This window comes from Polyodon spathula, chromosome 4 (genome assembly GCF_017654505.1).
Source record: "Polyodon spathula isolate WHYD16114869_AA chromosome 4, ASM1765450v1, whole genome shotgun sequence".
Lineage (NCBI taxonomy): Eukaryota > Metazoa > Chordata > Actinopteri > Acipenseriformes > Polyodontidae > Polyodon > Polyodon spathula.
In genome coordinates, this window is record NC_054537.1 from 39,647,253 (window position 1) to 39,673,654 (window position 26,402).

At 35.7% G+C, this 26,402-nt stretch overlaps 1 protein-coding gene across 1 annotated transcript; it reads left to right on the plus strand.

Moving 5' to 3' along the window:
* The first annotated feature begins 649 nt into the window (after positions 1 to 649).
* On the plus strand, positions 650 to 17,031 carry LOC121314527 (PX domain-containing protein 1-like). The gene is made up of 5 exons (XM_041247907.1): positions 650 to 1,981; positions 9,240 to 9,331; positions 9,417 to 9,534; positions 10,070 to 10,181; positions 14,839 to 17,031. The coding sequence occupies exons 1-5, from the start codon at positions 1,726 to 1,728 to the stop codon at positions 14,957 to 14,959; spliced, it is 699 nt and encodes a 232-aa protein (XP_041103841.1). The 5' UTR covers positions 650 to 1,725; the 3' UTR covers positions 14,960 to 17,031.
* The last annotated feature ends 9,371 nt before the right edge of the window (positions 17,032 to 26,402 follow it).

Sequence of the window (26,402 nt, forward strand, 5' to 3'; positions counted from 1 at the left end):
TTGCTGCATCTTTGTTTTATAGTTTATTTTATAAGTCATTTTCTGTTGTGCGCCATTTTGCTTTGTCCTGGGAAGACCGGAAGGACGTTCAGTGTGATGACGTAATTGCAGCGAGTTTGTAAAAAAAATAAAAAACAACTATTGACTGTAAACAGAGTAACAGGGTCAATAGTTTGATCTATTTCTGATGGGATTTTTAACTAATTACATCCCAGAATTAGATTCCTGACAGGATTATATATATATTCTATATATATATATATATAATATATATATAATATATATATAATATATATATATATATATATATATTGTATATAACCCGTAACCATGAGGTTAACAAACAAGAGGGCATTTGGTACACCAATACCTGCTGGATTCTTAGTGGCTGGTTGATCTCAGTATCGTGTCAACTGGTTCTTGAAGGATCGTTTTTTAAATTTGTTTTTTTTTTACTTATAAGGTTGTAGTATTTGTTATTACTCAGTTATTCATCAGACTTGATACGCAAAATGATCATGAAAAATAACAGTTTAAAGAAGAAGAAGAAGAAGAAGAACAACAACAACAACAACAACAACAACAACAACAACAACAACAACAACAACAACAACAACAACAACAAGGTAACAGATTATGGTGGCTGTGGTAAGAATGAAGCGTGTAAAAATGAAGAGGCACTTTTATTCGAATTAGCACAGGATTTTGTTGAGCACAGAAGCTGAAGTTTTGCACCTCCTATGCCTCCTGTGCCTTAGGATTGCACACAAATACCAATGATGTCAGGAAGGAAAAAGAACAGCATACTTCCCTAAAACTACGGGGAGTACTAGTCAGCTTTTGCTGTTACATATATCACATCCGTATTGAGTTATTTAAGGTATCGACTACGTTTCCTCATGTTGCTCAGGGTGGCAACCTATGATTGCTTGTGACAAGTCAAATACGTTTTAAAGCCCGGCTGGTTTAAAGTGATTAACATTCCTGGCTGTTGCGAGGGAGGAGGGGGAACCTTGGATAGAGGAAGTCTGTTGGAGATTTGCTTCAAAGCAGCTGGACAACTGAACAAGTCGTAGTAGGCTTACAACAGAAACGAGCACTTATTTTGAAACTTAAAAGGAGAACCGCACAAGTTAAAGTTCTTTCGGTACCGTGCTGGTTATTTCATTTATTTATTTATTTTTAACAATTACGCACCAGGATACTGTCAAATTCTGTGGATTTTTTTTTTTTTTTTTTAATTCTCAGTAATTTATGAAGGATATGATGTTGAAAAAAAGTACGAGTACTAGGAGTTGTTTCCTGCAGTTTGTAAGAAGACAAGGGGAGTCAACGGGGAAGTGATGTGGCTCTAACATTTTTAGCTATTTTAATTTAAAGATTCATAAACAAGGTTTCATAATTATAATTTACATTGGGTACATACATATTACATTTTTTGGTTTATTTATTTTTTTTTTTTTTTGTTTTTTTTTCCCTTCATCGTGCCACGTTTGTAATTGCGTCTGCACTTTGCTATCCATTTGGCAGCTTACGGCTGTGCGTCAGCATTTAAATTTAGTGAACTAAATTTACAGGAGAAAGACAGTAGAAAGAACAGACATATTGCTTACAATACAAGCTGCAACGACATTTTATAATTATAATTCGGAAGGCACGTTTGTTCCACATATCACTTGAGGGAGTAATCCGCTCTACTTCCAGCATGCTGGACTGAAGTAGGATATGGCATCTGCAGTGTTTGAAGGCACTTCTCTGGTGAACATGTTCGTCAAGGATTGCTGGGTCAATGGGATCCGGAGGCTTATCATTAGCAAAAGAGGAGAAGAAGAGGAATTCTTTGAGATCAGGACAGAGTGGTCTGACAGAAACATTTTATACTTACACAGGAGTTATTCGGACCTGGGGAGGCTTTTTAAGAGATTACTGGAATCCTTCCCTGAAGATCGAAATTATCTTTCTCAATCACCCCTATTGGAAGGTTTGTATGCTGCTTCATTATAACCCTTTAATTTAAATCAAATCTATTTTTGTTATACTGGTAAAATCAACAGAGCCGTTCAGAACTTCTGCGCCGAGTTGTTTGTTGCCTGTGTTACTCACACACACACACACATATTGAAATCAGAAAATAATTCATTATCTTAATTAAATGGGTGCAAAGGTACATTGCCGTATTTTAACATTTAATTATGGTATTGTACAAGAACATCGCATTTGTTTTTGTTTAGTTTTATATTTAATGTTGCTAGCAAATAAAATAAGACTCATTTAACTATGGCTGGTATTTTATTTGAATTATTATAGTTTAAGGGTATATATAGGATGTATAAGCACGTGGCAATATTAATTTTGTTCCAGTATAAAGTTGCAGTACTCTGTTTAATATTTTACATTGCTGCGCCTGGCTGCCTCTTGACGTCTAGCCATCTCAAATAATTTTTCTATTAATCTTTTTTTTTTTTTTTTTTTTTCTAAACAAATACCATATAATCTCTTAACCAATTCAGAATGACAGTCGCGTCTCACTGTTGTTGTAGCTCTAAACCTGACGTATTATTTTACCGTTATACTGTACTGTATATGCATTGACTGCCTTGCTGCCCCGTGTAACTATAGACCTGCCGCGCCCTCACCTGTCTCACAGTGGAATTCCACACACAATAATTTATACTGCGCACTTGATTACTGTAGCTGTGAAGCTTTTTGGTCAGTGTCCCCACCATTACTATGTAGCTATGCTAGTTCAGCTTGTGATTATGTAGATATGCTACTTCAGCTTGTGACTGAAAGTGAAAAACCTTTATCATACAGTCAATTTGACATCATGCATATCAACAAATGCAGAATGCCTTCTGTTTATTATAGTTGTCCCTGTGAAGCCAGTCTTCCAGACATCCCATTCATATGACTAAGGTATTCTTTGTCCTCGTGACCCAAGATATTATCCTTGTGGGAAATAAGGAGCAGGATTAATAAGAGTGCATGCATTTACCTCATGTAATTCATTGAGGTAAATGCTCATATCGGAATTGCGGGATTATGGATTAGTCAGTCCATCCGCGCATCACAGTTTTCCACTTGTGAACAGTTTATCCACTTGTGATGGACCTTGGTTAAAGTATTCTTTAGCAGTAGTTATTGAGAGGTTCAGAATCCTGTGATGTAAAGGGGCTCCTGCCTATCTTCCTGTATGTCATAAACATCCATACCTGTAGGGGAAATATTGTTTTTTGGCAGCAGCTTTTCTATTTAAACCCCATTCTTTACCTACTTCAAAGGGTCCTATTACTGACTGAATCACCATGCTACCCCTTCGTTTGTGCAATTATTTCAGGAGAGCTTATCAAGTGATTTACTGTTTTTTTTGTTTTATGTGTGTTGTTTTTTTTTGTTTGTTTTCCCCCAAACAGTTCAAGTGTAATTAACAGGCACATAGTTGTAATCCCATTTCCTACCATATTTCAAACAAATACCTAATAAATTATAAAAATAGTTAGATGTAGGAATCACTAAATTGCGAACAATAAATTGTTTCCTACTCAGAAGAGCTCAGAAAATAGTTTGGAAGTACACCACGTGATACAAGTTCAGAATTAAACTGAATTGCTTTCCAGTAATAGCCAAAAATGGAAAAGTCAAGATAACTACATATTTGATGTTTTATAATAAGCAGCATTTGCATTTATTCGCACTCTAGGCAGTAAAATAACATTTTTGGTGGTGACCTCAGACCGTGTTGTACCTACTGCAGCTGTATGTCTGATAGTCTTTTTCATAATAGTGATATCTTGCATTTGCAGTCTTGTCTAGGGGTGTTTAAGTGACTGTCATACTGATGTTGCATTTAGCAACATCCAACATGATGTACAGCCATTAATAAGCACACATTCCAGTTCAGTTTTATTGCATAGTGTGATGTGAGCACCAGAACTAATTTGGCTTAGTTGCTGACTGGGTTCAAACAAGATCCCAGAAGTGAAGCAATGTCTATGGAAGGACATTTTTACTGTGCCACATACATGTTTGTATTAATACTAAAAGCAACGTATACAATTCTTCAGAGAGACTTCTAATATAGTGGTAACATTTTTCAAAGAACTGTATATGTTTTTTTTTAGGTTTTTTTTTTTTTTGTATAACTACATATTTTACCATTGAGTGATTTTATAGTAATTGATGAACCAAAAAGGTTTCTTCCCCAATCCAAGGTAGATCATTAAGGAGAAATGGAAGAAGCAAATGAAAAGAAAATATTGACAAGAACATTGTTTTGTTTGTTTAAACCTTTAAGGGTTCCACCCAGTGTCAAATTCTGTTTGTATAAAAGGGACTATTAGTACACTCTCTCTAGCTGGGCAATGTTGATTAGACTATCTCCCAATTTTGAAACAGCTTTATTGATCAGCTTTCTTGTTTTGTATTTAGTTATCTGGCTTTGAAACCATTCAATATATTTAGTTGATTTCATACTAGTAGTAGACAGATATTGCACCTAAAGTGTATTGATTTATTGCTTTACACAGCCATGAATAGAAAATATTAAATTATGATTTATATTTTTCAATCCTGCTAAACACTCATTGAAAGAAAACAAATGAACCAGTCAGAGCAATGGTTAGGACTAAACTAGTCAAAGCTGTTCATCTGTCAATGATGCAAATCCAGGTCATTAGCCTTGAATACATATAACACGCACGTCCATATCTACAGCAGCTTTCTTAATAGAAACATACCCACACACACACACACACACACACACACACACACACACACACACACACACAGTACTTGAAGTTTTCAGTTATGCTAATGTCTTTGGGGTAAAACATCTAAATTAGAAATTATGAAGTGAAGTATAAATGTCAAAACAAATACTAACTGTTCATTTTTTTTGTAATTAATGTTTTATACGTTATCATAAACAGTAAAATTATGCAGGAAAGTCAGTATAACAATTTGTTTTCAAGTTGTATACATTTGTTTTTCATTTTTTGACATTCCTATTTTGCTTCATAAATTCACGTGTTTTACACATTGAAATGTTTGTATTTGAAAAAGTTTTGAGAAGAATGTTTATATAGTACATATTTTCACATACACATTTCCTATATGAATTTTGCATTAAAAAGATCAAACAGTCAAAACTGTTTCGATTTCAATACAAGGCCACTGGAGTTCACTAGTTTTTTTAAACAATACTGTAAGCAATGCAGTTATGTGTGTTGTAGAGGAATCACGATTACAGTGTCTTGTTTGCTTCTAGAAACTAGAAAAAAGTCATCTTTGGTTACTTGGAGCCCTAGCTTAGCTAAAAATTCAGTTTGTCGTTTAAAACAATCAAACGCCATCTGACTCACCTGTCCAGTTCTTGTTACTCAACAAAATTGCATCAGACAGGTCGGGGATAATAGTTAAACTTCAGACTAATGCCTTAGATGTAGCAAAATACAGCAGAGGCTTGGCCCACGTGGTGATATATCTGCATAAGTATCCACCTTTGTAATCTTGCACTGTTCTGATATTGGCAGCGACATGCTTGGGATTTGCATTGCAGTCTTTACATGTTTCAAGTGTTTTCAAATGCATACTGTGTAACACATGCTTTTTACCATCCTTTTTCTAAACTTACACTAAATGCTTTCACTGCTGCATCATAGTCTTTTTCCACCCTTTTTGAAATGTGGCACTAGGATGGCACATTCAGAGAGCATTGGGTTCCCTGTTTTTGGACCACTTTGTGCTTTGTGTGGTTGACTGACATTTTAATAGCATGCTAAAACAGTTAGCTTTAAAACCATGAATGATATGATCCGTCAACTGCTAAGCTTTTACACAGCAGCAGTGCAAAATGGCCATTTTTAAAAAAATGTTTTTGAAGGCCACTGGTTAAAAGCAATATATTTCTAGTTCTTAGTATTAGTATTTTGAAATCCATATTGAGGGTCAAATTATTTTAGTTTGCTGATAGCGATTAACCAAAACCAGCAAATTATGTGTTTACTTTTCTAAGACTTAGATGCTCTAAAAATACTGGAATAAAGTCCAAAATACTTTTTATGCAAACAAGAACAAGACTAAAGCTCATAGATTACCCATTCAGCAGAATGTGGCAACAAACAAGTGAGTACAGACATTAAGTTACAGTATTAGTGTCACTTTAATGTCTTAACAAGTTGTTGTATTTTAAGCAGTTGAATATGATAGCAACCAACTTGCTCCTGAAGTGGCACCCAGCAATTGGATTTGACCAAGGATCCATTGGCTCCTAAGGCAACAACTGTGTCTGGAGCCGTGATTTGCAATTTTGTTTTAAAGATTTGTAATTATGTTTTTCTTCCAGTTGCATAAACATTGAAGGCCTCTAGGATTACTGAAATGCAGCTGGTTTGACTGAAGTCAGATTACTGCTGAAGAAAGTTCAAATATATGCTGAATATTTGTTTTATATGTGACTTGTTACCAGTACCTCCACATCATAAGTGATGACCTAATCCTCTTGAGAAGTTAAACCTGAAATCCGAAGATATTTAAAGTACATTATCTATTGTTTCACCTCTTTTGCAAGTGAGACCTAGCCATGGAATGTTGCAGCAGTATAATAAAATATATTACAATACAAAAATACAAATACAGAAATAAAATACTTTTAAAACAGATAAGTCATACTCAATACAATAAATAATCAGCAACAATCAATTAGTGACAGGTATTATCAACTACTTAAAACAAGCACAACTCTCATTTAGATAATCATGCAGCTTACTCTTAAATTGTATTAAAGTTATTTGGGACTGCAACTTTGGTTTAGACTGTCAGTCATTCCAAGACCATGGAGCAAAATAAGCAAATTATCTTTTAGCAGCCTCAATGTGCACAATGCTATTTGCAAGTTCAGCATGAGTTATACGGCACCGATTTCTAGAAAAAGTGTTTCTAAAAACTGCCGTACTGCACTCCCTCCCCACAAATTTTCCCAAAATAATGCTAAACTCGCAGAATCTGCTGAGCCAGGTTTACCACAAGGACTGTGTCATTTTCTACTTGCATATTTTGGGCAAGCAATAGAATCCTGGCAGCCTCTGTAATAACAGTACTGAAATATATAATGGCACCAACAGTTTTTAGACAGGTACCCTACTGTCCAGAGTTTCCTATGTATTTTTATCCAGTCTGTAATATACTGCTAAAACTTTTTTTTTTCATTGTACTATAACCAAACAATTTAATAAACTACATTTTGTGACAGTAATATACATTTTCTCTTTTCAAAAAATGGAAGTAAATTACAGACTGGAGTGAACACTTTGAAAATAACTTCTAAAGTGTCTACTCTTTGTTACCTCATGCATCCGTATAAAAGTTCATAATGCTAAACGCAAAGCAAAGTGTGGTAAATCACGTTAAACCCTGTAAAGAATAGTAAAAGCAATTTGTGACAGGCAATCACATGTAAAAACACACATACACCAGTACCAACTTAACTGTGCTGTAAAATAGCTTGATTGATTATCCAATTATTTTATTTGAAGGTTTACTTTAACATTGGTTAACTGTCAGAATAATTGGAAATAATTAACACTTTACTGCAAACAATTGAAGCTAGCTATAGCGTATATAACTATTGTAAAAGGATGGCAACTCACATGGTTCGTTGCCCCCTTAAAACAGGACCCAGGCCACGGAAATGGAATTAAGTGCTTGCACGCTATTTTTAATAATCACGGGAACAGAAAATAACCAAACATAAAATAACACCTAGCTCTAATCGAGCAGTAACTACACCAAAACGATTACCCTACCTACTACCAGACAGCTGGGCTGTTTACCAGTTAAACAAAACACACATCAAGGGTTTTTTTCTCTTTCTCTTTCTCTTTCACTCTCTCTCATGGTGGGTGTGTGTGTGTGTGTGAGAGAGAGAGAGAGAGAGAGAGAGACTCACACTCACACTCACACTCACAACCTTGACACTACAGCCTTGAGCACACTGGCTGCTTTCTTTAACAAGTTAAAGAAATTTACAATGAAATTTACAATGGCTGTAATTTACAATTAACACCAACAATTAACAATTAACACCAGGTGCAGGGGATAACTAATAATAAAATAATTAAACCATTAACAAACAATTAAAGACCCAAATGTGCATTCTCATATGTCTTTTGGCAGGGAAAACTAAACCCCTTCCCTGCCATATTACACTATATGCTTTGTGTAAGTCATAGCATCTGACAGTGTAGGCATTAACAGCAGAGAGTGTTAATGTAGGATGAGAGAAACGAGTGCTAATGGACCCAGAATTCATGTACACTAATTTGTCACATAGTGATTCAAGTATTCTATTTTGACTTCCCTTGTGTCCATTAGTCAGAGCTTCCACTGTGAGGAACTACTCTGATCCCACTTTATTATCAATAAAAATAATTTAAAAGGCAACTGCATTGTAATTTAAAAGTGTTTGTTTTTCACTTCAGTGAGAAACTAATTTATCTAATAGCCTCATTTTTCCATCTTTTAAATTATCTGTGTACTGCTGGCCAGTAAACTTCATTCTGATTTGGAGGCTAATAGGACATTTATTGATATAGACCCTAAAAACTCTTGAAGCAAATGGACAGGAAAGTTTTCTGAAAGGAATACAACTATTTTCACAGTATATGAAACCATGAAACTTACACAGTGGTACAATTCTAGAAAATGTGCCTTTTGCATGTACTTTATGTGTTTCTCACAATTGTACAAAGCTTTTTTGCAATCTTCTGCTATTGATATTATTTTTATTTGGACAGATGATTACAAAAATGTGTTGCACTTGGATTCCTTGTCTGGCTCCAAACGCCTGACCTGGCAGACTGCCCACTTTGGGGGTGAGGAAACTCTTGGCCCCTCAGTTTGCCTGCAAAGTTAACATGTGTCGATTGTGCCAAATTGTGTAATTGTTTTGTGAAATAAAAATTTGAACGCAGGCCTCCAGAAGTAAAGTGGATTTAGTGATATATCATATGTATTATTTTCAAGATGTGCCCAAAATGCAGGGGATTGAATTAGGTGGTCCATTGGTGTAATTATTATCAGACCCACAATTAGAAATCTTTTCATTTTCACCAATGCATGGCATGTTTCCCTTTAACACATATTTATTCATGCTTTTTAAATAGTGGTATACATAATACAAATATCTTCACATTATTTTGATGTGTTTTGACTAACAACTGGCAGTATTGTAATTGTTTCAGGTCTTGTCAAGATCAAGGAGGCTCATGACATTGAAGCAAGATTAAATGAAGTTGAGAGATTTCTGAAAAATACAGTAAACATGCCCTGGAAGGTAGGTAATTGCAGTAGAGCAGAAACAGTATTTAGTATAAGCAAAGAAAAAAAAAACTGGCTAATTGTTGTCTCTTTCTGTCCAGTATGCCAGGTCTGAAGTGGTACTTACTTTTTTTGAACGGTCACCATTAGACCAAGTATTGAAAAATGACAATGTTCACAAGATTCAGCCTTGCTTTCAAAGTCCAGTAAAATTATCAGGTAAGCCTTTTATATTGTTATTAGTTCTCTGACTGATAACACTTGAGATGACAAATGCTTTATACAGTAACAATATCTATAGGTCTTACTGTTCAACATATTACTGCCAGACTGCCACAGTATTTGTTTTTATTTGTATGTATGTATTTATTTGTGTGTTTAGTGGCTGTTCTGAGGGGGTCTCATATTTAAATAGAAGGTTGTAATCTAATTTTGTCTTCATAGTATCAATGACTATTTCTGACATACCATCCACATTATATTATGTTTGCACCAGTGCAATATCCCCCCCCCCTTTTTCTGTAATGTTAATATTATAAATAAAACAGCTCACAACGGCTACTACTTTAATATTAATTCTTTCTCCACTTGCAATGTTGTGCAAAATGATGCAAATCAAACTAAAATATATATACCATCTACTGATATTCTGCATTTTTTATAAAAAAAATCCAGAATATTATGTGTGAAACTCATAACTTGTCCAACTATATAAACATGTGAAACAATGTTTTATTTTTTGTTTAATTCACAGAAATCATGAGATCAAATGGATTTTGTCTAGCCAACACAGAGACAATAGTCTTTGACCATAAGATACCCAACGGAAAAGAGCGACATTTATCAATGGATTCCACAGAACACCTGTGAGTAAACTAAGATTGTGAAAAACTGAAAGGCTATGCGAGAAGTAATAAAAAAAGTAAAACCCGGCAATGCCTGGATTAAATAAAACTGGCCACGGTACCCATTCATTGGGCCCTAATGAAGCACCATAAATATAAATCAGTTCCATCACATGAAGAGTAAAACTGAGACATCAAAAACAGTCGATATGATGGGGGGAGTCACACCCAAAGGGACTCCTTCACTAAAGGGCGGTAGTGTTTTTGCTTCGTGGTAAATGTGTTTACCATGCGGTATTTCTTCTGTCGTATTTACTATTCTTGATACCACACAGAGCAAATAGGCTTTACAGCATGTTAAACATATTTTTACCCCTTCTCTTCATTTGCATTGAATTCATGATTATGTAAATCTGTAGAATTATGTAAAATTATGTAAAACATCCTGGAAAATGCCGCTAATAAGCCTCTGATGACTATATGATGATAAAGTCAACCTTTTCTTTTGATCTAACTCATACTGAATTCCAGCCACAACTCACAATACTCATTAGTATACTCAGGAGTATAATCATTAGCCTAATTAAGCACTACCCGTATACTAACAACCAATCCCACTGTCAGTGTCACACGACAGCATCTCCCACTGGATACGCCTCAGTCACACAGGACAGTCTAGCAAAGGCCAAGGTACTGTACGATTTGTGTTGGTTTAATTGTCATTCAGCACATCTGGTAGTGACGTTTTACATGACAGATAATACAACCAATCCAACTGTAAAATTAAGAGCCCTTATTTCTGGTATTCTATCCCAGTGCGACAGGTGGAGCAGCCACATGTCCTTTCAGAATAACAGACATTAATATTACTACACATCTACACATCCATTCAATAAAAAAAAATGTAATTTCTGACCGTACATCTACATATCCTAAGGTACGTCTACATATCCACATGTTGATAATATAGTCAGATCTATTAAGCAATGATTTGAAACTGTACACCTTTGAATCTTGACTGAAACCATTCATGTTCATGTAGGTCACAGATGCTTCGAATTGTAGGTTGGTTAAAGTGACATAGACGTAAATGCAGTTGTGTACGGATGGCTGCACCATGTCCCTGTTAATGGCAGCTTCACCAGGGTCTTTTATATTGGAGCATTCTTTTACATCCCTGTAAAAGAATCCAGGACAGAGAAAATAGTCTGGTTGTTACTGAAAATCCAATGTCTCGCTCAAGCCACAGGTAGCCAAAACTCTAAAACCTTAGAAACTTTTGTGAGTTGTTAGTTTGAATCTGGTGGTAGTGTTTTCTTCAGGAGAAAATAAAAAAAAAAGAATGTGACAAGGAAAATAAATGAAGTTTTATAAAGATATAGAAAAGCAGATTCAGCTGTGTTACTTTACCCACATGCAATTTTTAAAGGTTCACATGTAGAACAGACTTGTAGAGGAAAACACCATAGGCCAACAAGTTATGGATTCAATAGCCCACACTGTTTAGCTCCTGGCACATTGTTCCAGTGGAAACTGGTTTGTCATTTCCAGTGTTGCCTAAGATTTCTGTGATTTAACCACTGTGGTAACAAAAGAGACTGCAGAACGCGCACCCGCTATCATGCCCATTGTGAAATCACTCCTTCAGCATTGTTGTTTCTGAATAGTTAGCTGACCACATACATTTTCGTACACTGCAGACTAAAGGATTCTCAAAGTTTGCTTGCATTGTCTAGATTTTTTGATGAGCCAGTGTAGCTTCATGCCTGTACCAGGCTTTACATTGCAGAAGTGGCTGTAACTCAGATCATGAAGGGGACACACACAACAAAGGGAACAGCTTTGACATCATACAGCCAGAGCTCCAGATAAGCTGCATATAGGGGGGTTTTCCACCTTGAAAAAATATTAATTATGTATGATATTTAAATTGCTATGCGTAAAGAATACACACAGCAATTCTGCTGCACAGCTCGAGTTCACATGTTATCAAGCTTCTTGTACTTCTTTGGTTTCCGTCGTCTCAGTGGTCAATTGTGAATATACTCTGTGTGCTAGCTAATTGTAGCCTTCCCGGGAATAGCCAGAAACACATAACCAATAATGTTGCCCCGCCCCTGTGTGTATTTCGGTGTTGTGTATTTGGTGAGTAGAGAATGGGATTGGAGACGGAGGTTATAATAGTAAGAATAATAACACCTCACCTTGTTTTGTCTGTGTTGTCTCTTTGTTTTGGCAACGAGTGCAGTGTCCTGTGTTTTGTTTGTCTTCAAACCTTTTATTTTCTGTCTGTTCATTTATTAAATGCTGAGCGCAAGCAAGCGCTCAGCTTCACCAAACTCCACCTCTCTCTGTTTCTTCTGTGTTGGTTCCTGTTTCTGGTCTGACGTCACCCACTACAGCCATCTTTGTGACATTAATGCATACCCCATAAGTTAGCATTTAAGTATATACAGTATTTATTAAGTACTCATGACTAGCGCTTCAGCTAAGGTTTTGGGTCTGGGAGTAACTTAGCCTCTAATATTTTTTTTTTTTTTTAGCAATTGGCAATTGATTATGGGGTAGGCATTAATAAAGAGCCTTCCATTTAAACTGCAATGTTAGTTTGAACTACTATACAACCACATGTGTGTTATACAAGGTTCTTTATTGGCTCAGCACATTTTTTTGACGGTATCTCACTAACTCTGCAAATTAATTACGTTACTTATATTTTAACATTAATTTCTTAAACTCAGTAAACATGTTAAAACTACAATATAAAGCCATACAGGTAAATAAAATAAGGAAATGCATTAATAAGGTATAAAAAAAGTTTGTTTAATATTATAGGCACATTTTTTTAGCAGTTGGATTTGTAGCTGGACTGGGGTGTTTATGCTTCAACTAGTGTAGCTTCGAATTTTTGGGGTCCTATTAGGTAACATTATGTCTGATTATGTGTGCTGACAGATCTGTGTGCCAGCCTGTAAGACTGCTTCTGATAACTGTAGGCTGCTAAAGTTTACATCATTAGGATTGTGTTACTTTTGTACTACTCTGTCCCTTTCCCTGACTATTACCTCAACCTCTACCCCCTAACCCAAAAGACATCTACCCCGATAAACCTAACCCTAAGCTCCTACCCTCCCACACTTTACTAGAAAAATTATACCAGGCCCCAACCTTGACAGTTACTGTAAGTCCATGGAAGAGTAAACACCTGTTATTTAAGATGGGTGAAGGGTAAAACCAAACCAGCATTTTTTACATTAGTCCTTTCTGCAGTTTCTAGCCCTTTATGAGTATACAGGTTTCACATAAGCAGTCTCATTCTTGAGGCAGCAATTTCACAGAAAGGCATTTGTCAGGAAATTCTAAGACACCACTCCTATGACACACATCCTCCTTCCTCACTGGCTTTCCTCCAGTCCTGGCTGTCTTCACTGGGTTCTTTATTGCTTGATAGTACATGTTGTGCTTTGCCATGCACTTTCACAAACCAGCACTAATCACATCTCTCAACGGTTGCTGCAGTGCTCTGCAGAAAATTCTGGTTTGCTATAACATTGATATAATAGTGCAATTATAAACTATGACCACAAGGTTATGTGGTGCGAGACGCTAAGTCAAATACATAATTAACTAAAATAATGAAGCCTGAGATTGAATTTGAATTATTGGGCCAAACAGATACAGCAGAACATTATGTATTATCTTTCTGATAGTTTTTGTTGTTTGCACCTTTTTAAATACCCTATACTGGTACTAGTGTTATAATTGTATTGTAAGTTAACAAGTTAAAGTAAAAATTATTTGACCAAGGAAGGTCATCGCCACAGCAATGCCCTTATCACTATTATACTACAACTTTAAGTTATTTATTTATTTACTTTGTCTGAAATAATTATTGTAGTCCACTGAAAAAGTGTACTTTCTGAGAGCATGGCTTGAGTGTCTGTTGCAGCAGGCGCCCTGCTGTTGTGTAATAACTGGTAAGTGCAATTAAATACATGCATGTGGAAAGGGTCATTTTACGACATCTGTTTTGCTTAACAGCGTACAAAAAGCAAATAAGTAATGTGGCAGTAAAAAAAAAATGTCCTGGGGTAAATAGAATAAGATGAACTGATAAACAGATAGATACAGCAAAAGCTAACTTAATGCAGGGTGGTCCAATAGACGGCTCCTGCGCCCTACAATATGGCTCGTCTGATTCATATGTTAAGTACCTCCACTTTGGGCTGTTAAAAATGTTGTTTAGCAAACAAATACTGAATCAGTGTCTCTCCTTTTTTTTATATTTCTTTGCTATTGTCTAGCTAGCGGTTTAGTAATCCGACTCTATTGCAGTATGAAGAGTTTCCATTTTTTTCATGTTTTTGTCTTAAGAGCCCATCTGACCTCAACATGGCTCTTTTAGCCAAATAGTCTGAACAGCTAAGACTAAATAGACAAACAGAGAGAGACAGATACATGGGAAGTAAGATAAGAGTCTAAAATCAGGAAGCAGATCTGTAGGATATATGTTTTTATTTGTGTCTCAGTCATTGTTGCTGCTATTGTAAGTGTCAGCTTAATTAAAAACACATTTGAATCATAAATAACACAATCTATTTTAAAGGAAAGGTAGTTTTCTGGATAATATTTTAGTGATTTTTTTTTTGCATATCTCTCAATTGCTGTTTCATTGCAGGTTTGAGAATGGGAGTGACAATACCCAAGAGCTGGACAACAGTGACGAGGATCCGGAGGCATACGTCACCAATCTATCCTACTACCACCTAGTCCCTTTTGAGACTGATATTCTGGAGTGAACCTGCGGTTGGATAAAGCCAAAATCAGATAGACAGGACTTTTAATGTTCTGCCTGAAATACATTTGGATCTCCATTCTTGGTATAACAATTTTGAGCAAAGCGAACAGGAGTGTGTCTCATCATCACTTACCTGTATTCAAACTTTGCACACTCACATTACTTGTTCAAAGTTATTCAGCTTCTAACCAGATCCCAGTCATGGCTAGACACAGTTTTTTGTTGACCTGGGGAACTGGCACTACTTTGCAAGTGCAAGCACATAAATAGCTAGCAGCCACCAATATACTGCAGTCAGAATCTTGGACGCATCAAGTATTTAACAGGCCTCTGTGAGGAGCTTTAGTCAGGCATGGAAATCTTTCCAGTCAGCAATTAACAAGCTTAGAGGTGTATCTGAAGAATTCAGAAGGAACAAATATGAAATAGCCTATAGAATTGACTTTAAATATGCTACACAGGCTGCATGCAGGCACTGGTTCTGTTTTAAGGTCAGTCATTATTTTTTACTGAGCATTTTCAAATCTGCTTCTGCAACCTCCCTCAATTTCCTCCCCTGAAGTAAAACACGGCTGGAATTTAATGTACACTTCTAAACGTGTCCCTTGGGAACTATTCAAAATCACACCAATAAATCTCTTGTTTTAACTTCCAAAGCTTGCCACTTTTGCTATTATACCCAACAGATTAAACACTAAAAGTAGTCGGCTATCCTTGTAAATCACCGGAGTGGTTTTGCTGTGATTATTTCACTAGAGTTTTATCTTCCATACTGTGGCCAAGCGTTGTTCTCATAATACACCCACTGTTTATTTTCAGTCCTGGAATTCAGCAACAGCAGCCAGCTTCCTAAACTCCCCTCACAAGGAGCCAGTGCAGCTTAGTGCTTACAGCTGCGACATGGAGCCAGTAACAAAATTCAAAAGGAAAGTCTTCCATGCTTCAAATAATAACCTAGTGTTCATTTGGTGCTCCTTGATAAATGGTATGACGTATTTGAAGATTTTACTGAAAAAGAACTGTGAAAACAGTTGCTGTGTTGTTCTAAGCCAGATCTTTTACTTCATAAACTGCAACAACTAAGCGTTCATGAGCGCACACATTTTGCACCACTTTTTCTTAAGGGGAGGTTGTTCCTGACTGGTTTTCTGCTGGTATTTACAGCAAATATTGGTGGTGTTGTGACTGGAAATGGGAAAACATACCGATATTTCTTTTTGTTGCTGTTGATTATTCAGCACATACTGTATAGTAGAGACTTGCTACCCACTTATTGTCGGGTCCCGTGTAGTTTGTATATTATAATTTGGGCTTGGGTCGGGTCTGTGTTTGTTATCAGCGAGTGGATTATGGCGTTTTTAAGTCTGAGTATTCTTTTTCTTCCTCTGTGTGCAAGTGCTTCCTAAAACTCACTTCCTGCTTCACGATTTTTGTGAAACCCCTTGCCGTGCACCGTATGTTCTTTGAGAAATGACGACATTGTTGTATTCAGTGATGATAAAATTGTACAATGAAAATCTTGCATAATACTACTTAAATATGACAGCAAAAAGTCAGGAAATTAATTTCTGCAGAGGCAGACTAAAAACGGACGTCTTGTAGCTATTTAAACACCATAGTTGCAGTGTAATATTTGTTATTGAATGTTAATATAGCGGTTTCATAGGTGTTCAGTCAAGGGAGCTACATTAAATCAAGCCATTATTATATCATTATGACTATTTAAAATAAAGGCAGCTTTTCTATTTCAACTGGAACAAGTGTTGAAATCCTTCAGTATCATTTATAAGGCATCTGTTTTCTGTAGCGGATAATAACATTTGCAACATATACAGCTGTGTCCAAAAGTTTTGCATAGCCCGATAGAATTAACAAATTCAAATGAAACCTGCTGAATAATGTTACATTAACATATTGAATTACATACTGCTTATAGTTTTCCATATCCTTTAGACAAAAATGGAAAAAAATGTGCCATTCGACAACAAGAAATACTGAACTACTATTATGGCTTCTGGTAGACTTTTGCTATGTCATTTTGTGGTTTCTTTGACTAAATGATGTTAAATAAAATAGCTAAATTATGTTCATATATATATGAATTATGTCTCAGTCCTAAAATTCTAGGTAATGCAAAACATTTGGCTGTAGCTGTACATGTGATAGTAATTATTAAAAGACATTTTATTTAAAATATGGATGGAATAATAATAAATTAATACTGGACATGGACCATAAGCCTCCATTCTATGTACAGTTGGCACACATATGCAATGTATTTCTTGTTTTGTTTTTTTTTCTTCCCGACAAACTGATGAAAATCTGTTGCTAAAGCTCAGTAAGCTTTGCCCAGAGAAAGCTAATAAGGCTAATAAGATCTCAGCTCTTTTGTTAAACCCTTGTACTGCCTTCAGTGTTTCGCTTTTTCACCGTGAAATAGCTACCCAGAGAAACCAAACAGTTTTATTGACGTGGCACCAGCCGTACCAGTGTAATTACAAACTGTCTTTTGCAAAGGAGTAATGTCCATTTGTACTCAGTGGTGAACTGTTTATCTAGCAATTAGTCTTCTGATGGCTTTAAAAAAAGAAGCCCTTAAGTTAAGAACACTGTTACAGACATTCTGCATTTTGTAAAACAATGCCAAACAATAATCTTGGCTACGATTGATTGTTTAGTTATTTAGTGCTTCTTGAAAGCAGCTAAAATGAAGAAACCATTAGAAGCATACCAGTAAAGTCAATGTATAATGGATTTTGAATAAAGTGATCTTGATATATATATATCACAAATGTACTTATATGGAACCATGATAATTAAATTGGAATATAGGTCCATAACATTGTGTACCTTTTGTATGTGTGTGAAATATGAAAATGTTGCCAATGTAGTACCATTCTAAAATGGTTCATACCATTGCAGCTGCCCTTGGGCTACCACTGTGCTGTAGTACAGAACGACTGCATTTCCACTGTGAATCGCTTCTGAAGATCATTAGGCAAGGCAATAAATACCAAATTCTAACTTTACTTAATTGTTTGCTAAACTTCCTTGAATACAAATGGAAAATATCCAAGCAAAAGTAACACACCAGTATTGTATAGCAGAAAGTTGATTATTTAACCAAACGCTGAAGTCCAATAACTAGTTATGTGATACTGGTAAACTGTTCAAAACTTGGAGTGTCACATGTAAAATATTAACACAAGAAGTAAATATAGGATTGATATCTTATGTATCTCTACAAACAAATATGAAAATTTAAGGGCTTTTCACAAGAATGAAAAATGTAAGCATAGTTTAACATTAAGGATCTGGTATGCTTTTACAGTTGTGTTTGCATTCTGGTTTTATTTAGGATAGTAAACAATATTTATCACTGTGTAGGGGCCTTTATAATTCAGGCTGGTTTGTACTCTTCTCTGTATAACACAGCACAATGTACCAATCAGTATTTAAAAATAATTATGAATGCAATTGCAATTAAGGGACTTGAACAATTACGATGTTTTTTTCAAAGTGCCCATGCACATGCAGTGTTGGTTCACTAGAGGGGGCTGTGCCTACAGGATCTCTTATTGTTCCTCTATGAATGTATTAACTGTTTCCGTGTAAGCTTTTGTAAATAGTAAATTATTGTGGTCTAAAAATAAATGTTTTATATAAGAATTTTTAAATTTATAATACAGACTTAAAAGAGCAGTGTTACTTGCATTAGACCATGCGTTCCCTGAAACATTTCAAATGGCTGTTTTATTATTATTATTATTATTATTATTATTATTATTATTATTATTATTATTATTATTATTAATAAAGTTTAATTAAAGGAAATGGCAAGAATAAAGCAATAATGATAACACATCTGTATTCTCCATTGCTTCTTTATTTCTTACATTTTCTGACTGCTGCATTACCGTTCAAGAGGTAGTGTAAGAAAGGCGAATACTAGTCTGCCTGTGTCTCTTAAATGGAGACAACTGACATTTTGTGTGGTCAAATGTTGAGATCTCACACCTCATTTCATCTGTGAACCAAGACGGATCTGAACCCAAGCTTCTATAGGTGAAAGGCATGAATGTGAATTATCTCGATGTGCCATTAAGGCCCCTTATGTTTGGTCATATTTCATAACTAACAATTGCACATTCAAAGCAAAGAGTTAAGTCCTATTGGGAATCCTTCTAAGATGTGGGGAATATAGAAGCTGGCTGTATACATATATACTTCTGGTGTGAAGGTTTCTTTTTGTGGCAAACCTATATGCAGTAAATATTGCTGCAGGGCAAATCAAGTGTAGATCAAGAGATAACAGTATTTAAAAGTGGGTAAGGTCTGAGACAAAGCCATGCGAGTCACTAGACTATGCACACTGTGGTTATAGCATTTTGGTCTTTCCTTTTTAAAGGTCCTGAATTTAAATTTTTAAAAGTCAGTTAGGTATTGCTTCCGAATCAGTGGTTCGCATGGACCCTATTTAGATCATGGTAGGTTATCGCAGGTTAACAGGATTTGCAAAGAAAAGGAGAGAGCAGCAGATAGGTTCCACCTTAGATAACTGGATAAAATGACAGCTAGTGTTGTTTTTTTTTTTTTTGTTTTAAGGCTGATTTTGAAATTCTGAAAAGCTGGGTTCATATTCTGTACTTTGCGCTGATAACTATGGGTGTCAGTGCACTGTAACAAACATGTTTACATTCAGTTGTCTCTGTATATTGTTGTGCTCTTCTGACATATAACAATGTCAAGAGCAGGGATGAAAATGAAAAGCAATGTTTGAAAAATCACCCAGTAGTACCGGAGAACAAAGTTACATTTACCAGTAGAGGGCGCTGGCAATCCAAGAATAGAGCTGATCTCTGGTGCTGTGCAGTAGGGTTCAGTTTTCTACCTTAATGACCAATCAATTATTGTAACTTAAGGGCTTTGACAAAGGGAAATATCTGCAGTAAACATTTAATGTCACCTTTTTGTGAAGAAATGGATGTGTGCCAGGTGTATTGTAATAGACAATTAATGAATCCAAGTTGTTTTCACATTTAAACTGCTGTTATTACCCACATGTTGAAATATTGTATATAAGACAGAACCTGGGTCTGATTTAAAAAAAAAAAAACAAGCCCAAGCCCCATGCCTCAGCATGGCAATGTCTATGTTAATGATTTAAACAGAAACATATCTTAATGCCGACACCCTAAACCTTTTCCATTGCATTGGCATAGCCTTTAGTTTCTCATTTGTTTTTATTTATTTTTTTAAGTAAAATATACAGTTAACTGACAAGTGTAAAATAACTGATTATGATAAAGTACCTAGATGAATTATTAATAAATACATTCAAGATTTTTAAAGTTAGAAATTATATTTAACAATATAAATAGTGGAGTCCCTGGGCGACACCAGCAGGATTATCAAAAGGCGCAAATAGGGAAAACTAAGAAATTATCTCCTAATCATTCCTTTAGGGTGCTGTTATAGTTATGTTAGTGAAATAGGATTTTTATAATGGTTTTTACTAACTTTTACCATTAACGTGTGATGTGTTGTGTTGCACAGACAACTACTGTATTTTTCTGCATACTTTATTGGACTGCTTGATGTTATAGATGTACTGTAGTAAGTGTGCCATTTACTATGTCTTCTCTACTTGTGTTGCCATGACAACATGGTGCACATTACTTGTAATAATATTCTGTACATGACAGCAATGGGATGTCTTCAGGGATTTTCATTAAAGATAACTGCACAAAATATTTTGTTTTGTGAAGGGTTTTTAGGGGGATATTTGTATACGTATTATCAGCCAGCAGATAATTTCTATGACCAGATTAAAGTAGACATTTTAAAACGTCTCTACCAGTTTCATGGGTTATAAATATTTAAAACAATTTATGGATTTGAATCTGAATATGATTCAAAATGTATTTGTGCTCAACTGCCAGGCTAAATGAAAGAAAAGCTATTTCCAATTGATAGGATAGTACAAAACAGATACAGATGTTTTGGATCATGAGCTACAGTAGTTCACCTTAAAGAAGTGCTTACAAATATTGAAAAGCAATAAATATGTATATGTTTCAAAGGGGGAGAATATAATGGAAAACACCTTTACACTTCTTCTATTCTCCCGGACTTGCTCATCAGGCTACAGTCCGATGAGTGCATGCCAGGGCACATGCGTCCACTTCTGACACGAATGTAGCAATCTCGGTTAACGCAGGCAGGCAAGCAGTGTGAGAGGTTCTGGGTTCACACCCGCCGTCCGCCTGTGTGTGGATTGCTTCACCCTGTGTGAGGCACCTGTCTGCGTTAACCGAGACTATATATATATATATATATATATATATATATATATATATATTATATATATATATATATATATATATATATATATATAGTGGCAAAGTGCCCCACCCTTGGGCTATTTATTTGTGTTGTATGTTACGTGTAGTGTGTTAATGTTGGTGTATAGTCATTGGTACACGGGATATAAATGGGTCTGTGTAACACGAGTGGTTTAAAATGTATATTTGTATTTAGGCATGAGGATTGCACAGCACTTCACATGCAGGTAAAATGTAATAATATGCGAGCACGGGGAATTGCACTTTATTAATTCACGTGCAGTTGTACTGAGACTACAATTGAACGATTGATTAGCAATCGAGTCTCGGTACAGCTGCATAAAAGCAGCATGTTTTCGCTCACTCTGGGTTGTGTGTTCGGTGAGTGGAGAACAGGATTGGAGATGGAGGTAATAAGAATAGTTAAAGTTAAAATAATATCAGCTCACTGTGTTTGTCTGTTTAATCAGTTTTGCTTGTCTCTTTATTTTGGCTAAAGTGTCGTGTCCTGTGGTTTGTTTGTCTTGCATCCTTTTATTTTCCGTTTGTTCATTTATTAAATGCTGAGCGCAAACAAGAGCTCAGCTTCACCAAATTCCACCTCTCTGTTTATTCTGTGTTGGTTCCTGGTTCTGGTCTGATGTCACCCAATACAGCAGTCTTTGTGACATATATATATATCTCAAAAAACATGTTCCACAATCCTTTTACACTACAATATTGTAAATCATTGAACACTGTTAACATTTTATCATAGTTTTGCCTTCTAGTGAAAGCCCATCTTATTTATATTCTTGTTATATAGGAACACTTATTGTTATATAGTGACCAGTTGTCTGGTTTTGCATCAGCGGTCAAGATGTCCTGACATTTTGCTAAAAATCTTTGAAAAATCCTGGTTTTCAGACAGTGTAGCGCAATACAGTCTAAGTACTTTTTGTCAAAATAATGTAAACAACCACTTTTAGTTTATGGCTTCTACTGTGAACACAAGTACATTATTTTTCCAAAGTGATTAACACAGACGTGCGTACTTATTCCTCAGTATGCCATGTGTTTTCATTTAGTTTATGTTCAATATGAATCTGCAGTTGCGTGTAATATGGTAATTTTGTAGCTGTTCAGTTTTGGCGAGATTTAATCCAGACAGAGCAACGAGAGCAGCAAGTGTCCGAGTCCACCGGGTTAAACCACATCAACAACATTAACAAATAGATCCTGGTGCAGTGAGTAAGTAAAGAAAAAAACAAAGAAAAATGCCAAAACATGAATGTATTTTTAATTATTATTATTATTATTGAAAATATAAGAGTACTCAATATGTATAACACAATATAGCTACTAAAACTAATTAGCCACAAATTATACACCCTGGAGAGTGTACTGAAATTAGCAGGCTGCTTTTTTTTTTAAGATAATACTACGAGTGAGAGGATGGCTATTTAAATAACCATTAAAATACTCTATATTGAAATGGTTTAATGTCTTAGTTATTTAACACTGTGTCCTGGTTTTGAGCTTTGAAAATCTGGGAGTTTCAGGGAGTGTTTGCAGAGGGTGGAGAGCATATAGATACAGGACATTTATGCTTTAGGACTCAGAAAAAATGACAGCATAAGAATACAGTGCAAGTATATGTTTCAGCCCTCCCTCTCTCAATCACCTATGCAAGGTTACCTTTAATAGTCTTTTACCCATACAAGGCCTAGTGTAAATCTCTCCGAGGCCTGACTCTGCGTAAGCCAATTTAATGTTTAGTACATGACGCAGTGATGACCCTGGTCTCAGCACAAACCTTATTAAAAAGCTTTAGGTCAAATCCAATTGCAGACAGTCTTACGAATTATAATGTATCCATTATTGAGGAGAGGTCATTTTGAGTGTTGTCCTTCGATTATCCAGTAGCAGAAGCCATCAAGGCAGGTCACTACTCTTCTGATAATTATGCATTTCTGTATAAGCAACCTAGGTAGCAGGTTCTTGCTTACCTTAGGTGTATTTAATATTACTTACAAACAAGGTTGGGACACAATTGCGATCGCGAATCTTATCTTGAAATCAAGAATCACATTCTTTTTTTCTGGTGAGTGTGTATATGACTTGAAAATTAATGGTTATAAATTAATCAAACCATCTTCAATTACAGTGCAATCGATTTATAAAAAGAGTTGTGCTCCCTGCTCTACCAGCGGTGCAAATGTGGCGCTGTGGTGCTAGATTCTAGCACCAGGGTACCTCATATAGTGCCAGCAACATTACACTGAGGCACCAGTAGGCATGTTAATTATTATTATTATTATTTTTTTTTTAATTGCTTAGCAACCATAGATGATGATAGTTTCCGATTGGGTCAGGACTACTCACATGACCCACCCACACTCATCCATATACACAGGAGAGAAGGTTTGTGAGGTGTGTGAAGTTATGAGGGGGGTCTGTATTAGGATGGGTTTGATCATTTAGCACCAATAGGCTGTGTGGTGCAAAACTTTCAAAACAGTTTAGCACCCATTTCTAAAATGATTTTCCATGTCTACCTACATTTTATTCAGGTAGATACAAAATACTGGTACAGTATGTATTTTAGAAATACACTGAAGTCAATTTTGAGGTAAAGCTAATTCAAACTAATGCCTTTACTTTACCTCATTATCCCTGGATACTACAATATGTTTAATTGTTTCTGTTTGAAAATGTACATGACATTTTAACCATTTGCAGTATGTGTACATGTCTATCAGGTTACTATAGAGTAGGATAACTACTAGGATTATGTCAATTACACTGAATAGCTACTCAAAAAATGGGGCCAGGGTCTGAAATGTATTCAGCAGTTCCCAGTAACACGTTTCAGATCACTGTGTTGTTGATTGCAGTATTGGTGTTGGCTACTGCAGACCTTATTAGAATATGCTTGTATGACATCTGTTGTACCAATGAATGCATGAGTTGTAAATGTTGTAGAGCTATACTGCAGTTGAAACAGGGAGAGTGGGCATTACTCAAATGGTGCTGTAATCAGAGATGTTCATGTGCTGAAGCTGCACAAATTATTCTTCAGCCTGCAATTCGATGGCTAGTCAGCAACCAGTGATCAAGGCCTTGAATATCTTGGGAGCTTACTGGTAGTTATGACTTCTTAAAACTTGCTTAACACTAGTTGGTTTTGGCTGTGAAAGCATACTTGATATACAGTGTGGTGCTAAGATGCAGTATTACCCTTACTGACTTGTATACCCATGTGGGAAACCAATATGCATTTACAGTGCAATTCACATTTATCATTTATATTTGGTCTTACATGAACTTATCAAACAAGCCTGAAGTATATTAATGTGACTTGTTCATAGCAAACAAAAAAAAAAAATGTTATGTGGTTTATTTTCCAGGGGTTACAGGGGTTAAATAAACATGCCAGTGTCCCTCATTAACAGACTACCCTCTTTGTCTCCAATTTCTTTGGGATGAGGGGCATCATAATTAACAAAACCTGCACACATGTCATCACTTCAAAAGAAAAGCTTCAATGTTTTCTTTTACCATATTCTTGTTTACCTACAAAAACAAATGCATAGTGGTTTGTATGCTTTAGTTACTTTTTGAATTTCAGGGTTGTGTAATAATCCTCAGCTTATAGAGGATCAATCATGTGTGCTGTACATTGAGTAAATGGGCTGCCTTGCGAATGTGTAAGTATATCAGAGGTGTTAACATCATACAAACCTGGCACGTCCACATGCAGGCTTGGTGAGAACTGAAAAAGAAGCAGTGACAGGCTGGCGAGTAGATAGAGGCCCAGAGACAGACTGCAGTTCAAAAAAAATAATACTTTTATTATAAAGAAGCACAAAATAAAAGGCAACAAGGGCCAAAACAAAGGTATTTAAACACAAAAACACAAAGTAAAACTTACAAAATTAAAGGTTTCCAGGCTGGGCGAAGGCTTCACCAGATCACAAAAAAAAAAAACCAACAAAACAGCAACCCAAAAACCCAGCAAACACAATTGTCAGCTTGCTTCATCACTTCCCTCTCCTCCCTAACGGCAGCTGAGGCCTCCTTTTATGTCAGGTAGCTGGGTGCTGATGGATCGTTAATTACTCCAATTAACCCCAGCCACCTGATCACAATAAACCCAGGCAGGTAGGGGAATTTAACCCCATCTCTGCCAATCTATAATCACAGAAGCTTATTCTAATTATTGGAGATTTCTCTTGTCTGAATGAATACAATTACGTATACAAACATTAGATAATATTTTCAGAATATTGGTCTCTGCTTGCAGACAAACCATCTTTGCATTATGTGCTTACTAAAGGCATCTCTAAATCTTTGTAAAATAAAAGTGGTTCAACATGACAATAAGGTTGCCTATTACTCCTATTAATACTGGTTTATGGAACATGGTCCAATGGTACTTACTATTTAACATACTCGGATGAAGTACCTTATGGATCGTTGTTCCTTATTGCATAGTTTATTATCCTGTATTACTTTTATTTATTTATTTATTTTTATGTCATTTGTTGTGCTTTTTTTCTAGCTGGAGAATGCACATCCTGTTGTAAACAACAAGCTAGGGTTTGAAGATGGGGCTTGTCTGTTCAGCAATTACTTTACGTTCAGAGGTCGTTACAACAACAATCAGTAACCAGAACACAAATACTGTACTGTACAATTTGGGATTTATCATGTGTTGCTCTGCATACAACGTGAATGGTTGGGTTTCAGTCAGATTTTTTTCAAAACATGAGTAATGTGTTATAAGGTCACTCATATCAAACACTACTGTATCTTCACACACTACTTTATATGAGGTTGTGAATAATGCAATTAGTGCAATTACCTTTAAGCCTTGAATTAAACCTTCAGCAATTTAATAGACAAGTGACTGACATTATTGAATTCATAAATCATATGCTTTCGACTTGAGAAGACTGTTTTTCCTAAACAAACATGCTAGTGTTGACCCCCCCACCCCCCCTACCAAATTAAACGTCATTACAACTTACATGTTGACACCGGTTTTCAAAATCGTAGTGGATCTTAAGCATCTAACTAGAATGAATTTAATATATATATATATATATATATATATAT

Bases quoted from the DNA above. Each gene is read 5' to 3' on its own strand.
- LOC121314527 (XM_041247907.1), top strand. From the start codon at position 1,726: ATGGCATCTGCAGTGTTTGAAGGCACTTCTCTGGTGAACATGTTCGTC. The intron at 9,332-9,416 runs GTAGGTAATTGC...CTTTCTGTCCAG, and splicing joins CAGTAAACATGCCCTGGAAG to TATGCCAGGTCTGAAGTGGT. The intron at 9,535-10,069 runs GTAAGCCTTTTA...TTTAATTCACAG, and splicing joins AAGTCCAGTAAAATTATCAG to AAATCATGAGATCAAATGGA.